At 40.9% G+C, this 14,690-nt stretch overlaps 1 protein-coding gene across 2 annotated transcripts in view; it reads left to right on the top strand.

Moving 5' to 3' along the window:
- Lars2 (leucyl-tRNA synthetase 2, mitochondrial) overlaps positions 1-14,690 on the top strand; it is a 137,776-nt gene that overhangs the window by 52,070 nt on the left and 71,016 nt on the right. For both annotated transcript variants that reach the window (XM_076844543.2, XM_076844550.2), the window contains exons 6-7: positions 3,674-3,763; positions 12,685-12,828. In XM_076844543.2, the coding sequence (XP_076700658.2) occupies positions 3,674-3,763; positions 12,685-12,828 (234 nt within the window). The remainder of the gene's footprint in view (positions 1-3,673; positions 3,764-12,684; positions 12,829-14,690) is intronic.

The raw sequence follows: 14,690 nt of genomic DNA on the forward strand, positions 1-14,690 counted from the left end.
TCCTGTTGAGCTGGACTCTGCTTTCAGAATCCCTCCTCTTCAGAATTGAAGAACCGGGGATGGGATAAAAGCCAAGCTCATCACCACATGTCTCCTTTTGATCTGTTGCAATAGAGAACAAATGACAAAAATGCACATTACCAAAGATCACTTTTTAAGAAAAGTCTGTGAGTATCTTTCTCCTGTTTCCAAGATTCATTGTTTTGATGGCAGGAGGCTCACAGGGAGGAGAGGGGGAGGCAGTCTTATCACTGGGAACAGTGATGCATGGTGGCTGCTCAGCTTTCTAACTGTGCTTATTTTCCAGTGTACAGGGCCACCAAATGACTGGCTTGATAAACATGTTGCGTCAGGTTTTTGTTTGTTCTTTTAGATCCCTGATTGTGAGGTGGCGATACCTTCCTAATGCATGATGGCCTTGAGTGGTTTGGGCTGTTCTGTGATCTGGGACCAATCACTATCGAAGATACAAGTGGACCAAGAAACAAGGACCCAACTAAATCTTGCAAGAGCATAAGAGAGTGGGGGCGGAAGTGATCTCGCAGCCTCCCTGCAGTGGGTCACCATTAGAGCTGCCTGGGAACAGCCTGGGCTACGTGCTTTGGTCTTTGCTCATAAACACCATCTCTTTTTTACTGAGGAAGCTCGTGCCTGGTAAGGGATAGTAAGCTGTTTTTCTCCCTCTTGCCTGGCCCCAGGAGCCTCATGGTTATATCAGCCCTCCCTTGGGTGGTGTGGGGCCACACCAGCCTCACCCTGTCATAACACGTTCTGACTCATGTCAAGAGGATGGCACCCCTTAGTCCCTCCCACGTGCCCAGCCTGGGCTTTATATCCGTTATTGCATTCTATACCACCTCTGTTTTCTAGACCGTGTGGCATGACCACCAAGCTAGTGATAATGCAAGGACTTGAACCCAAGTCACATGACTCCAGAGTGGATGTCTTTCCCCAGGATCATGTTCTTCCAGATACTTCCAGGTTGAAGAGATCCCACCTGGGTACTCAGACAGTGGCCTGGAGGGATTCCTCACAGAGCAAGTATTGTTTTCATCAGGGATGGAAGTAGGCTCTGTGGCTGAGCCTTCCTGGACTTTGTCATTGTCACATCATTGTGCCACAGGAACTACTGGCCAGGCTGGCTTAGTTATTAAATTATGGGAACAGTGATGCATGGTGGCTGCTCAGCTTTCTAACTGTGCTTATTTTCCAGTGCACAGGGCCACCAAGTGACTGGCTTGATAAACATGGTGCATCGGGTTTTTTCTTTGTTCTCTTCAATCTCTGATAGATGACCTAAATATTTGGGCCACTGAGGTGTGGGCAGCCAGGTGTCTGTTCAAAGAGCACGCATTGAGCCTCTCGTGTTCTGAGAGAGCTCACCTTCTGTGTTGGGCTCTGTATTTGCCTATAAATATGCAAAATATTTTTAATGCTAAAACCAGATATCGTAGGATGTAAAATTGCAGTGTGGAGGAATCATTTTAGTTGAGATCCCAGATGCGTAAATTGAGTCTCTTGGCAGCTAGATTGCACTTTCTAGAGCTCAGGAGGATATAAAGTTGACACCTTGATAGAAATCTATGTGGAGTGTGGCTGAATCACAATTGCTTTTAGAGCCATAGGTTTGAATTACCTGACTTTTCGTATTAAAAACAATGGTACCTTTACATAGATGTGGGCTTATTTGAAAGCAGGAAAAAGGAAAGTTCAGGAATGGAAAGAGATTTTGGAACACAGTGAACAGCCCTGGTCTTTTTTTGTAGCCTCACCAAGAAATCTTACCAAGTTGGTGCTGTCTCACAGCTTGTAGACAGAGGTGGGCAATAGGGAGCCCCCGCCCCAGACACAGAACTCCCCCTTGGGGATGCAGGCAGGGTTGGGTTTGAACATATGAGTATGGTTCAGGATTATTTTTTTCCTCCTAATTTCTAGTTATAGATGAATACAATAATCTTCATTTTCTTTACTTATTTTTATGTGGTACTGAGGATCAAGCCCAGTGCCTCACATGTTTGAAGCAAGCGTTCTGCCACTGAGCCACAACCCCAGCCCGGTGCTGGATTTTTATGGATGATCTTTTTCTTCTTTTTTTTCTGGTTAAATGGATGATCTTTAAACAGTTCAACAACTGTTTCATGGGAGGGATAAACTGTCGTATCAAGAGAAACCATATGCCTCTCTCACTTCAAAATAGAAAATTTATTACATGAATCTATTATGTGAAATTTTCCAAGTCAGACCACTACTTGGAGGCATATTAAATGATTTAAAATCTAGATGGTAAAATCAGTCGCTCATTCTCAGCGAACAGCATTATGCATGCATAACAGAGCTTCAGAATTGTATCCATCTGCATCTCCAGCCCTGACTGTCTGTCTCTGCTTGGTGTGTGACTCGGAGGAGGGCTGGTGGTGGCATCGTGCAGCATTTCTGTGTGCATTACAAGTCGTACTCAAAGAAATAGGACCACATCTAATGGAGAGGCGTACTAAGTTAACTGACTCCATATTTCCACTTTGCCCAATGACAATTTATCCTTTGATCACTTTTTTATGAAATGCCCACCAGAGAGTTGCTTGGTTAATTCCCCTTTAATCTGCCAGTGGTTTCAGAATCAAATGGAAATAGTTTAAACCCTTAGATCAAGATTTCTCCACTGTGGCACTATTAACATTTGCAGCTGGTTAATTTTTTTGTTCTGGAAATTGTCTTGTGCATTACAGATTTTTTATAGCATCTCTGTTTCTACCCACTACATGATGGATAGCACATGCGTGTACACACACACATGCACACGTGTGCACACACACACAGAGTTGTGACAAAGGAATGTTTCCAGGGAAGGACTGTGAACATCTCTGTGGGCACTAAAACCCCCAGTAGACTCTTGTCTATGGAACTGGGTTTGAATAAGTAGTTCCTAGTGAAAAATATGAAGAGGGTCTCAATTTCTAGCCAGTTGGGTAAAATAAAAGCTTTTAAGCAATTTAATTCAGAAGGATGTCTTCAAGATAAAGTGTTAGAAGTCTAGAAATAACTTTTTGTTTTGTTTTAATGAGCATTTCAGGGAAAGTTCCAGAAGGGCTGTATAACTCAGAAACTGTGTCTCTGAGCAGTGTCTATCCCTGACCATGTCCCCAGCCTTCCTAATTAGACAACAGCCTGATTCATATAATGTAATACCTGGAAAATAATGAATCTACAGGAGCCACTAGGCCCCAGTTACATGTAGAAACACAAAATTTGTTTTGAAATAAGGACTATGTAAAAGTGGGCAAATATTCCTCTTGAATTTTGTGATTGTTTTCCAAATGAGCTTATATTCATGGCCCCCAATGTATGTTTATGCTGACAAAACTGTAATACCTCTTTTCCTACAATATAATTCACCTTTCAATTGCATGGGTGGGGTGGGCAAGGGATGTACAAAAGACTTGAAGTTGTTTGTCACCATAGAACATGACTTAGGAAAGGGAGGAGGCGTGTCCACAACATCTCTCCTTCATGAAAAAATGTCTGCGTCCCGTACTTTATGAAGAGGAAATACTATAGGCTGATAGCTATTTTTGCAATTTAATTGTTTTCAAAACTGAATAGCAAGGGTGAAGCATACATTGCAGGGGAATGCTTACAAAGGCCTTTACATGATGTTTTTTTCCCACATTGACAGGAAATAACTACATGTTCACCAGAGTACTACAAGTGGACTCAGTACCTGTTTATTAAACTCTATGAAGCTGGTCTGGCTTATCAAAAGGAGGTAAGTTAAAGTTAGCTGCAGCTGGAAAATTTTGCAATTGTTCTCCTTGTCCTTGAGATACATCATTTTTATGTAAGAAAAGAATAAACCTTGCTTGCCCAGTAGCAGTGAAAATGGATACTACTTCAAGTTCATGGGATCAATTGCAGCAGACCCAGAAAGTAACTACTGCCTGGCTCAGTTTAGTGCCTCCAACACCAGGTCTGGGTGTCTTTCACCCTTGACTTCCTAACACATGACATAGTGTCTGGTACTTGTGATGAGATCAAAGAGACAAAGCATAGGAGGAAATGCAGGCTTCTTAGCTCTGTTTCCTCTCCCAGCTGTGTGACCAGTTGGGTAACAGAATCTTCAGGAAACATGGTTTCCTATCTGTTCAATGGGAGTACTAACATCTTTCTTTAGGGTTCTTGGGAAAATTAGAGGTACTCTTTATTTTATTTGCAGTTCTGGGATAGAACCCAGGGCCTCATGCATGCTGAGCAAGTGCTCTAACTCTGAGAGCCCTAGAGGCACTCTTTACTGAACAACAGTCAGGCTGGAGGTGTAGCTGAGTGGTAAAGCACATGCTTAGCATGCATGAGGCCCTAGGTTCAATTGCCAGCACCACCCACTAGACAGAAATCCCGGTACCTACACCGAAATGGACATGTATGTTATGGCAGGGAGCTCAATAAGTAGATAAAGCTTGGAATGGTGGGAAACAAGACAAGAGTATCAAAGAGGCTTGGAACTGCACTGTCATGTGATTGATAGCCACTAGCTGCATGTGGTTGTTAAATTTAAATTTAAAGTAACTGAAATTAAATAATGTTAAAAAGCCAAGTTTTAGACACACTAGCCAAATTCCAAGTGCTCAATGCCCTCATTGCTGGTTGGTAGTGTTGAGCAGTACAGATGTAGAACATTCCCATCCTCACAGACCATCCCATCAGACAGCACTGGTCTAGAAGGTTGAGAAGTAACAAGTACGAAATCCACTCTGCCTTTATGCTTGGCACATTCTCCTTTGATCAGGGGGATTTGATGACACCGAATCATGATTTCTTTCTGTGAGTCCCACTGTATTGCTTGTCTTACAGTGAATAATATGTACATAATTATTATGTGCTAAGATTTTAAATTTAATTTTTTGAGAGTGAAAGGAATAGGATTTATTTAAGTGAGAAGAAAAGAAACTGTGTGTTTACCAGGTGAGGGGGACCTGATAGCAGGTTTTCCCAGATTTTAAAATTTTGGAATCAATATGGAGATAGACACAGAATTTCAAAATAAAACAAAAATGTCCTAAACCTTGACAATATAAAAATAACAACAGAAATCTAAGGGAAAGGAGAGGGGTTAGGAATAGGAAAGACAGTAGAATGAATCTGACACATAACTTTCCTGGTTGTATATTCATATATTCATATACAACACGTAACTGGTTGTGTATTCATATATGAATATGCAACCAGTGTAACTCCACATCATGTACAGCCACAAAATGGGAATTTATATTCCTTGTATGTAGGATTGTCAAAATACACTCTACAGTCATGAATATCTAAAAAGAACAGAAAAAAATATATAAAAATAAATAAATAAAATTTTCAAACTCCTTTAAAAAAAATAACAAAAATCAAGAGGTAAAATGGGAAGAGAGAAGTAGAAGAAAGAATGATGACAGGAAAGACTAAACAATCCTATGAAGAGTGTGAACAGTTGTGTGTGACATCAATAAGATTATCTAGTGTTTCCTATCCTTAGTTGTCTGGGTGCCGCTTATTATTTTATATGCATGGAATATGAAATGATGTGACATATTAATATAATAGCATCAACATTTCTCACAGGGAGCCCTATATGTATGTTTAATATTCCTGTACGAGATAGTTTATTTTTGTGTCTATTACATGTATAAGTTGAATTTTGAATTTATTGCATATTTATTATAATTTCCCTTTTCAGGACACTTGCTTCTCTCTGTCTCTACACTCAGGGTTTGTGCGTGCTACCTCAATTCTATAGCCCTCAAACCCAAATAGGAAACTGAACCTCATCACTGTTGGATTAGATCCAAAGCCAGCCACATTCAGCATCTTAGGAGCTGAGAAACTTTTCTAAAGATGTGAGAGGTTTTGGGAGGATCCCATTACGCATGCAAAGCCTTCTGGCTGGCTCCAGAACATCTTTCTTGTTTTCCAAATCAGTGTGACTGATGCTCCTTCCACCTCCCCCAATAGGGGTGCCCTGGGGAACATAATAGTTGCATTCGGCTCACCTGGGTAATGAAGGACAGTCTCCCCATCCCAAGAGTCTTCACTTTATCACATCTGCATGTAGGTAATGTGTTTATAGGTTCCAGAGATTAGGACGTGGACATCCTTGGGAGGTTGTTATTCTGCTCACCACAGCACTTTCTCCCTATTTCGTAGAGTTGTTATTGAGAACTAAACAAGTGAATGCTCATGAAGAACCCAGAATGGTGCCTGGAACAGACTAGGTACTCAGGAAATGCCCCACTTGAGCATACCATTGGAGTTATGGTATGGAGTGCTTATGGTGTTTAAATTGGAAAAACAGGAAACAAACAAACCAACCTAAGGTTACCTGGCTAATTCTGAGGCAGCCTATTCATGGAAAGTTATTAGGAAAGAATAATTTAGATTATTTTATTTTTTTTTAATTTAAACTATTTATTTATTCTCATTTGTTATACTTGATGGCAGAATAAAATTCTATTTTTTTTTTAAAAATGATGTTTTTGTTATCAATTGCTGATTTAAATTGTTTTTGGAGCATTGATTTTTTTTTTTTTTTTTTAGTCATAGATGAACATAGTATCTTTATTTTATTTATTTATTTTTTTGTATGTGGTGCCGAGGATCGAACCCAGTATCTCACACTTGCGAGGCAAGTGCTCTCCCACTGAGCCACAGCCCTGGTCCCTGGAGTGCTGATTTTTTAAATTTATTCTTAAATTTTAATTTGTTATATATGAATGACAGCAGAATGCATTACAATTCATACTACACATATAGAGCACAATGTTTCATATCTCTGGTTGTACACAAAGTACAGTCACACCATTTGTGTCTTTGTACATGTCCTTAGGGTAATGATGTCCATCTCATTCCACTGTCTTTCCTGCCCCCACTCCCCCTCCCTTCCCCTCTTTCCCTTCCCCTCCCTCCCCTTTGCTGTATCTAGAGTTCATCTAATCCTCCCATGCCCCACTTAACCCCATTATGAATTAGCATCCTTAAATCAGAGAATACATTCGACATTTGGCTTTTTGGGATTGGCCAACTTCACTTAACATTATATTCTCCAACTCTATCCATTTATCTGCAAATGCCATGATTTTATTCTCTTTTAATGCTGAGTAATATTCCGTTGTGTATATATATACCACAGTTTTTTTATCCATTCATGTAGGTTGGTTCCACAGTTTAGCTATTGTGAGTTGTGCTGCTATAAATGGAGCACTGATTTTTTAAGTCACCATTAAAGTATCATGATCTTAAGGGAAAAAAATAATAAACAGAATGTAAAAAATGTACCTTTGGTGCATTGTTCAAAGATCAGTCCTGATTCAAGATATTTTTATCAGGTAGATCCCCTTTTATTGGATAACTATCTTCAAATTGACTTTAAAACATATAACATTGGGCTGGGGTTGTGGCTCAGTGGTAGAGCGCTTGCCTAGCATGTGTGAGGCACTGGGTTTGATTCTCAGCCCCACATATAAATAAATGGATAAGATAAAGGTCATCAACATCTTTTAAAAAAGTATTAAAAAAAACATAAAACATTGCCATGAGCACTCTCAGTTTGTGGTTTATTCCTAACTATAAACTTTTGAAATTAATTTTAGAAAGTTAATTGATTTTAGAAGGTATCTGATATACTTTATAAAGTATACCATATATCAGGTAATGATGTTTATTTTATATATATATATATATATATATATATATATATATATATATCATATTCAACCAAAAGTAAATCAAATATTAGTACTTTCCCTGTAACAACTTGTCATAACTTTTTATTTTTTAATAAAAGATAGCTTCAGCCTTTAAATTTGCTTCTTCCATAGCATTTAGGGTAGGGATTAGATCAGCATTACTGAATGTACTGGGAGGCAGTAAGTGTTTTGTTCCAAATCGGCATTGTCCATGGAATACTCAGTTCTACTGCAAAAGGAATCTACTCTTGTTCTCACAAAACAAAAACATTTTCAGTAATAGATATGAATGTAAAGACCTCCTTACTTGACGCAACATTAATTGCACCTCTGGTTTTTTAAAAAAATGGTTTTATTCTGTGGATATTGTTGTTGGACAAAGAAGGATGCTTGCATGTTATGTGTGGACATCCTAGGGGATTGTAGAGAATCCCTTGATGGGAGTTTGTGTTTGACTGTCTCTGTGTTTTCAGTGGCAGCTGGCTAGTGCTAACTCATCCCCCTAAGCTAGGTCTGCAGCATGGCTCCAGCTTCAGGAAGTGCCCTGAAAGATCACTGTTCAAACACATCCTCTTCCACTGTACATCTGTGGCTTAGGGAGGTGGCGACAGTAACAGATGAATGGTAACCTTGAGGACCTCTCGTGAATTCAGTCCAAATTCGGGCCCATTTTGGATGGAATGGAGCAGGATGGATTTTGAGAGCAAGGTCCTTGAATGAGATCAACATGATGTTACTTAGTGAAGCATGCTTTTATCAAGAGGAAGCAAGTTGATCTAAATCTATTTCCTAAAATATATACTTTACCAGACTTCTGGAACTTGAAACTGTTTGACAGTAGATTCAGAAAAGGTTTCAGGTAGGGAAAAAGCAGAGTTTGAGGAAAAAGAAGCGAGGAGAGCAGTGTGAGTACCCAAGGGCCTGGGAGTGATGTGTTCATTGCCAGGGACCGAAGCATGCTGATGTTTATGTGTGCTGGGAGGCACTGGCACCTTGTGCGAAGACTTATGTCCAGGGAGGCCAGGACCCTCAGCAAGACGAGAGACAGCAAGGGTTGGAACAGGAGATCTGACAGTGGCCACAGGCACCACAGTTACGATACAGTGAAATAAGGATGATACTGCCCAGATAGTTCCCAAGGGAGTTCAAGGAGTCCCCAGCAGCAGAGGACAGAGGGAAGAGACAAAAGTGATGGGACGGAGCTGGCACATGCCTGTAATCTCAGCAATTTAGGAAGCTGAGGCAGGAAGATTACAAGTTCGAGGCCAACCTGAGCAACTTAGCAAGGCCCTGTCTCAATACAAAAGAAAAAGGGCTGGGGGTGGGGGGGGTGACTCAGTGGTTGATCACTTGCCTAGCATGTGCAGGGCCCTAGGTTCCATCCTGAAGACCACAAAAGAAGTTTTTAAATAATGGATGTGGGACATCACTGCAAATTTGAACTCTTATGAACATGGCTTATTCACATTTGCAATGGTGTGCATTTCTGAAATGCTTTCAAAAAGCTTCTGCTAACATATTAATCTACTGTTCAGTCCTTGATTAAATGGGAAATTTTCTTATTTGGAATGACTCATTCTGTGACATTGCTGGGGAACTGTTAAGAGGGAGGCAGTGGGTAAACCTACTCAGAGTTCAGTGTGCTTTCTTTTTGGTTTTGTTTTGTTTTCTTGGTTTTTTTTTTTCAGTATGCTTTCAGGTGTTTTAATGACGTCCATCTTGATGAAGATTGATTTCAAAATGCAGATATAAAAACAGTATTTTACAAATAAGATTAGTTATCAACCACGGAATATAGAATTGGCTCCAGTAGGTGACAGACAACATATATGTCAGCCAGGGAAACATGTCATTAGTAAAATTGTATACAAATTAGATCCTATTTGCCAAGACTGTACTTGCTTAAAAATCAGGGTGTCCATCACAGTAAATATTCAAAATTGAAACTCTAGGCAAAGGGAAGTCCTGGCTTCAAGGGAAACAGTCGGAGGAGAGGAGACCTGGGGAAAGGGATTTGGAAAATGACTTCTGGGCTTCTCAGGCTACACCCACTGTGCTTCCTGGACCCTGGGGGCCCTGGATTTTGACCAGCCCTACTGCCAGTCTCAGCCTGCCTCTGCAGCTGCGAGTTGAGGTGGACCGAAGCCTGTGGCTTCCTGTAGCCTCCAGCCTCTGCATCTTTCATCTGAGACTGTTTTCTATGGCGTTTTGCCTCCTCCCTGGAGTCTTTTATTGGGGAAAAAACATTGCTTTTGTGTCAGACTTTGATTTGTTTTTCATCAACACCCAGGGTTTATCATAACGTGTAAACCTCTTAGAAGCCCCTCTTCCTCCTTGCGCTTAGTTACCTACAGCCTGAGAGATGCCAGGCCGTGTGGGAAATGTCCATAAGAAAATAAAGTCCTATTTGTTTTTGCAAATCTGCAGTACCAAGCATTGGCTTCTCCTGTATCCTCTGAGGTTTGCAGAGAGCAGGAGGCAAAGGTGGAGGTAAATAGTGCTTTCCCCCCTCTTTTATATATTATACAATTTTAGCTGTGTGTGGGTTGGGTATTTTTTGTGTATTTGAGTGGAGGTTTGTTCCTTGAATAACTTAAGTTAATACTTGCCCCTCCCAATGCTTTTTGCTTTTTTTTTTTTTTTTTAATGGTGCTGGGGCTTGAACTCAGGGCCTCATGCATGCTAGGCAAGCTGGTGAGCTACATTCCCAACCTTGGACCTTTCTTTTCTACCTAAGTAGAACCTTTTTCTCCAACCCCTTGATATAGGCAGTGATAGATAAAGAAGTCATCTTTGGTTTATTAACCTAGAATTTTTAGGTCTAAGGTACTTTGTCCTATGTTTTATCTCTGTTTATTTATCAATTCAAGGCTTAGGGGAGCTATATTGAAGGAAATAAATTATTCAATGCATGTCTTTCCTACCCCAACTCTAGACTTCACAACCTTAAATTTTGCAGTGGATGTACCACTTTCAGTTGTAAAATCACGCCCTGTAAATCACAACCCAGAGATAGGTTAGACTCCCTAGATTTTCTGTAATTGTTGGTTAGCTATGTCTCTGAATCAGCCAGTTCCCAGCAGGAAATAGAGGGTGCACCCAAAAGGAGTCATTGAAGAAAATGTAATAAAGGGACAATTTGTACCAACTTCAGGGAGATTCAGAGATGCTGGAAAACAACTGTCAGCAGCAACAGAAGGAAGTCTGTACCACCCACTGCTAGACTCAGGGACAGTGTCAGGGAACAGTTACAGGAACCTGGCAGAGCAGAAGAGGCAGCAGCAGGAAAGGCCTGCCCAAAGGGGCTGTGGCCTTTGGTAGCAGGAAGCAGCGACTGCTAGCCCACAGCCCCACCAGGAAGAAGCCAGGGCACCTTTCATGGGTCAAACCCAGACACAGGGAAGTATCTAAGTTAACCTGTGTTAACAGGTCAAAGAACAGGATGGAAAGAGGGCCTGGAGGGGCAGATGGATAAGAGTTAGCACCTTCTCTTATTAGAATGACTTTTCTTTCCCCCCTTGCAGTACTAGAAATTGAACCCCTGGGTGCTCTACCACTAAGACCACTGAGCTATATCCTCAGCTTTTTTTTATTTTTTATTTTGAGACAGGGTCTTGCTAATTGGAGAGGTTGGCCTCATTTGCAATCCTTCTGCCTCAACCTCCCAAGTTACTGGGGTTACAGATGTGTACCACCATGCCCCGCAGAATTATTTATTTAAAAAAATATTTGTGAGAGGATGGTGCTGAGGATTGAACCCAGGACTTTGTGCATGCCAAGCATATGGTATACCATAAAAAAAAATTTAAAACAACTTTGTATCAGGTCAGGTTAACTTAATGCCCAACCACATCTTTCAGTACTCATCACCTTCTTGGACCCAGTGGCACCTGAATGTCATAAAGCAATGGATGTAGATGACAGAGGTATTTATTTTAAATAGAGATAGAAACTAACTAGAACTCTGTGAGGGAATCTTCATAAAAGTTAAGATTACATATTCTATTGGCCAAATGAATCCATGGAGCCAAAATTCCAGAGTAGTTATCTTGTGGGGGACTGATGTTGATTGATAGAAAGCCTAAGAGTTTCCTGTGGTTTGAGTGAGGGTTATGAGTGTCAACCTGTGCAAAAATTCATCAGTTGTACACTTAAGAATTTTTCATTTTATGTATGTTATATCTCAATTTAAATAAACATAAAAAATTTAAAATTTAAAAAATTGCTAAAATAGTTTAGTTTCTAGGGACCTGAATTTTGCCCCTCTCTGTCACTCATTGAGTGGGTTGGGTAAGTTAACTTCTCTAGTCCTCAAAGTCCTTATCTGCAATATGAGGGTAAGAATATACTTATCTCAGAGGATGGTTGTGAGAAGTAAAGACCCACCCATAGTCACCTACTCAGCACAGCAACTGGTACATGGTAATCTCTCAATCAAAATTAACAATTTTATTAAAATTAATACAGGTATTTCCTCTACAATAATCCCAGTTTGCTAAATGCAAAGTAGGTTCCATTTTTTTTTCTTTTTTCTCTGTTTACTAAAATATCTAAACCCTTCTAATTCATTCTATCTTTCAATAAGATACAACAGGTCTGAGGGCACAGCTTACTGGTAGAGTGCTTGCTTAGTATTCTTAAGGCCTAACCTCCATCCCTATCCCTGCAAAATAATAATAATGTTAATGATGATGGAAGAAGAAGACATCAAAGTTGAGTTAGACACATGCTTAAAGGTTTCCTTCCCAGCCCTTTCTAATGAGATGTAAGAACAGAGGCAGTCCACCTCTTCTTTTGACAGCTTGCTAGTGGTTTCCTGGCCAAGCAGGCCTTCTGGGAGATGCCTTTAGGCCTCAGAGCAAAGCTGCTACATTCACAGGTTTCTTTTCGTGTTAGAAAACACCTTGAAATGATCCTAGTAATAGCTGTCACCAGAATACATCATTTTGTCTCCTGAATTTTCCAGGCCTTGGTTAACTGGGACCCAGTGGATGAGACAGTGCTTGCCAATGAGCAGGTGGATGAACATGGCTGTTCGTGGCGCTCTGGAGCAAAGGTGGAACAGAAGTACCTCAAACAGTGGTTTATTAAAACAACTGCTTATGCAAAGGTGAGTGTCCCTGGTCCTGCCTGGTGAGTTGGCAGTTATATCAGGGTCTTCTGAGTGTTGGGAAGCCCATGGGGAGGGTGCTGTAAGAGGGGCTGCCAGAGCTGTGGTGGACAGATGGGAAGCAGACAAACCTCAGCTTCACCCACTCAGAGGGTCATGGGTTTGGGTCACAGTTTTAAGTCAAGAATGGCAAACTGTTGTGCATTGTTTGCTGATCTTGAACTTACTGCCACAGAGGTTAAAAAAAAAAATCTGTTAATTACATGAGCAATTATATATAAAAGATAAATTATATATTTTAAAAAGTAAAAAGTGTCTTTGTCTGGTTCTGATAAGTCCTACTGAAAGAGAGAATGACATTTCAGAGGGTCTAGCAAAGATCCTCTGGAAGGACTGAAGACATGGCTGTCTCCCTTTGAGAAGCCAGAGTGAGGAGGAAGAAGCCGAAGACCAAAGTTCTGGTGCCAACTCCTCCTATGTCCCTGGTTGACAGTGTAAGCTGGCCCCTGGCCTTGGTTTTCTCATCAGTAAAATAAGGGGGCTGGGCCAGCTGGCTTTGAAGGTGCCTTCTGGCTTCGTCTATGTTCATAGATTCAAGGCAGAGCCAACAATTGTAAGCAGGGACTTGGTTATTAAATCACAGTCACCTGAGCAAAATGATCAGTTCCATATGTCCTGAAATCACTGTGGGGGCATCCTGTGAGCTCACGCAGATCCCAAGGTAGTCACCACAGCAGCCCATGGTTGCTCTGTCAGAGACAGGGTGTTGGTCTGAAGTGGACTTTGGGTCAGATCCAATACTGCAGTTCTCATGTGCAAGGAAAGCACAAAGCTCTGAATAACCTCTGATCACTGCAAAACTGCTCAATTAAAACTGCAGTCCACCTCCTCACAATACCCATGCCATATGGAAGTGTGACCTCCAGTTTTCACATTCAAAGACACATCTTAAATGAGGCTCTTTTTCCATCATAATTTATTCAGAATGCAGCAGAGACTAGCATATGGACCCAGGAAAGTGCTCATTAGAACTTGTTAGCACAGTGCCCTGCTCCTTTTGAGCACAGTAATATTGGAGACTGAATGAGAAGAACAAAGCTGGGATGTTGCTTTCTGTATCATCCCAGGCAGTGCGTGCCCCTGTCTGCTGGCAGTTGGGGTCTGCTGCATTGCTGAGAGGATGCCAGGTCATCTTCTGGACCTGTCAGATGATTTCGTAATAGGCATTATTGGAAAGGCCTCCTGATTAGCTCTTTTGTTTTGACCTCTGCCTCTAGTTGGAAATGTAATAACCTAACTGAGAGGCATTATTCTTTAAATTGTCAGCTGTGAATTTTCAGCTGTTCAGCAGAAATGGTTAGTTTCCATGGTGACTTGCCTGGTTCTTACTGAACTCCTGTGCAGATTTATTGAAAAAGCTGTCTTTGGAGGTCAGTGCTGAAAATCAGGAGAAGAGAGAGCACAGGGCTCCAAAAGGCCGAACAGAAAACAATTGCTATGGGGCTGAGAGCAGAACAGAGACACCAGAGGGCTTCACAGTACTGGAACACCATGTAGTGATGGCCTAGCCAGTGACGTAGTTGAGACCCCACAAAGCCATGTATTAGAAATATAAGTGACACCCTAACACTGAAGACAAAATCAAAACAGACTTGCCTTAATAAAAAATAAAAGCAAAGCTGAGAGGTTCAAAAGAAATTTCTGTAACAAAACACAAATCTTTAAAGGGGACAAATAATTCAGACTGCCTACAAGGTTTCATCTGCAATGTCCAACATATAATAAAAAATTACTAGACTTGCTGAGAAGCAATAAATATTGATCCCATAATCAAGGAAAAAAAAAACCTAGCCCAATAGAAA

This window comes from Callospermophilus lateralis, chromosome 1 (assembly GCF_048772815.1).
Source record: "Callospermophilus lateralis isolate mCalLat2 chromosome 1, mCalLat2.hap1, whole genome shotgun sequence".
NCBI lineage: Eukaryota > Metazoa > Chordata > Mammalia > Rodentia > Sciuridae > Callospermophilus > Callospermophilus lateralis.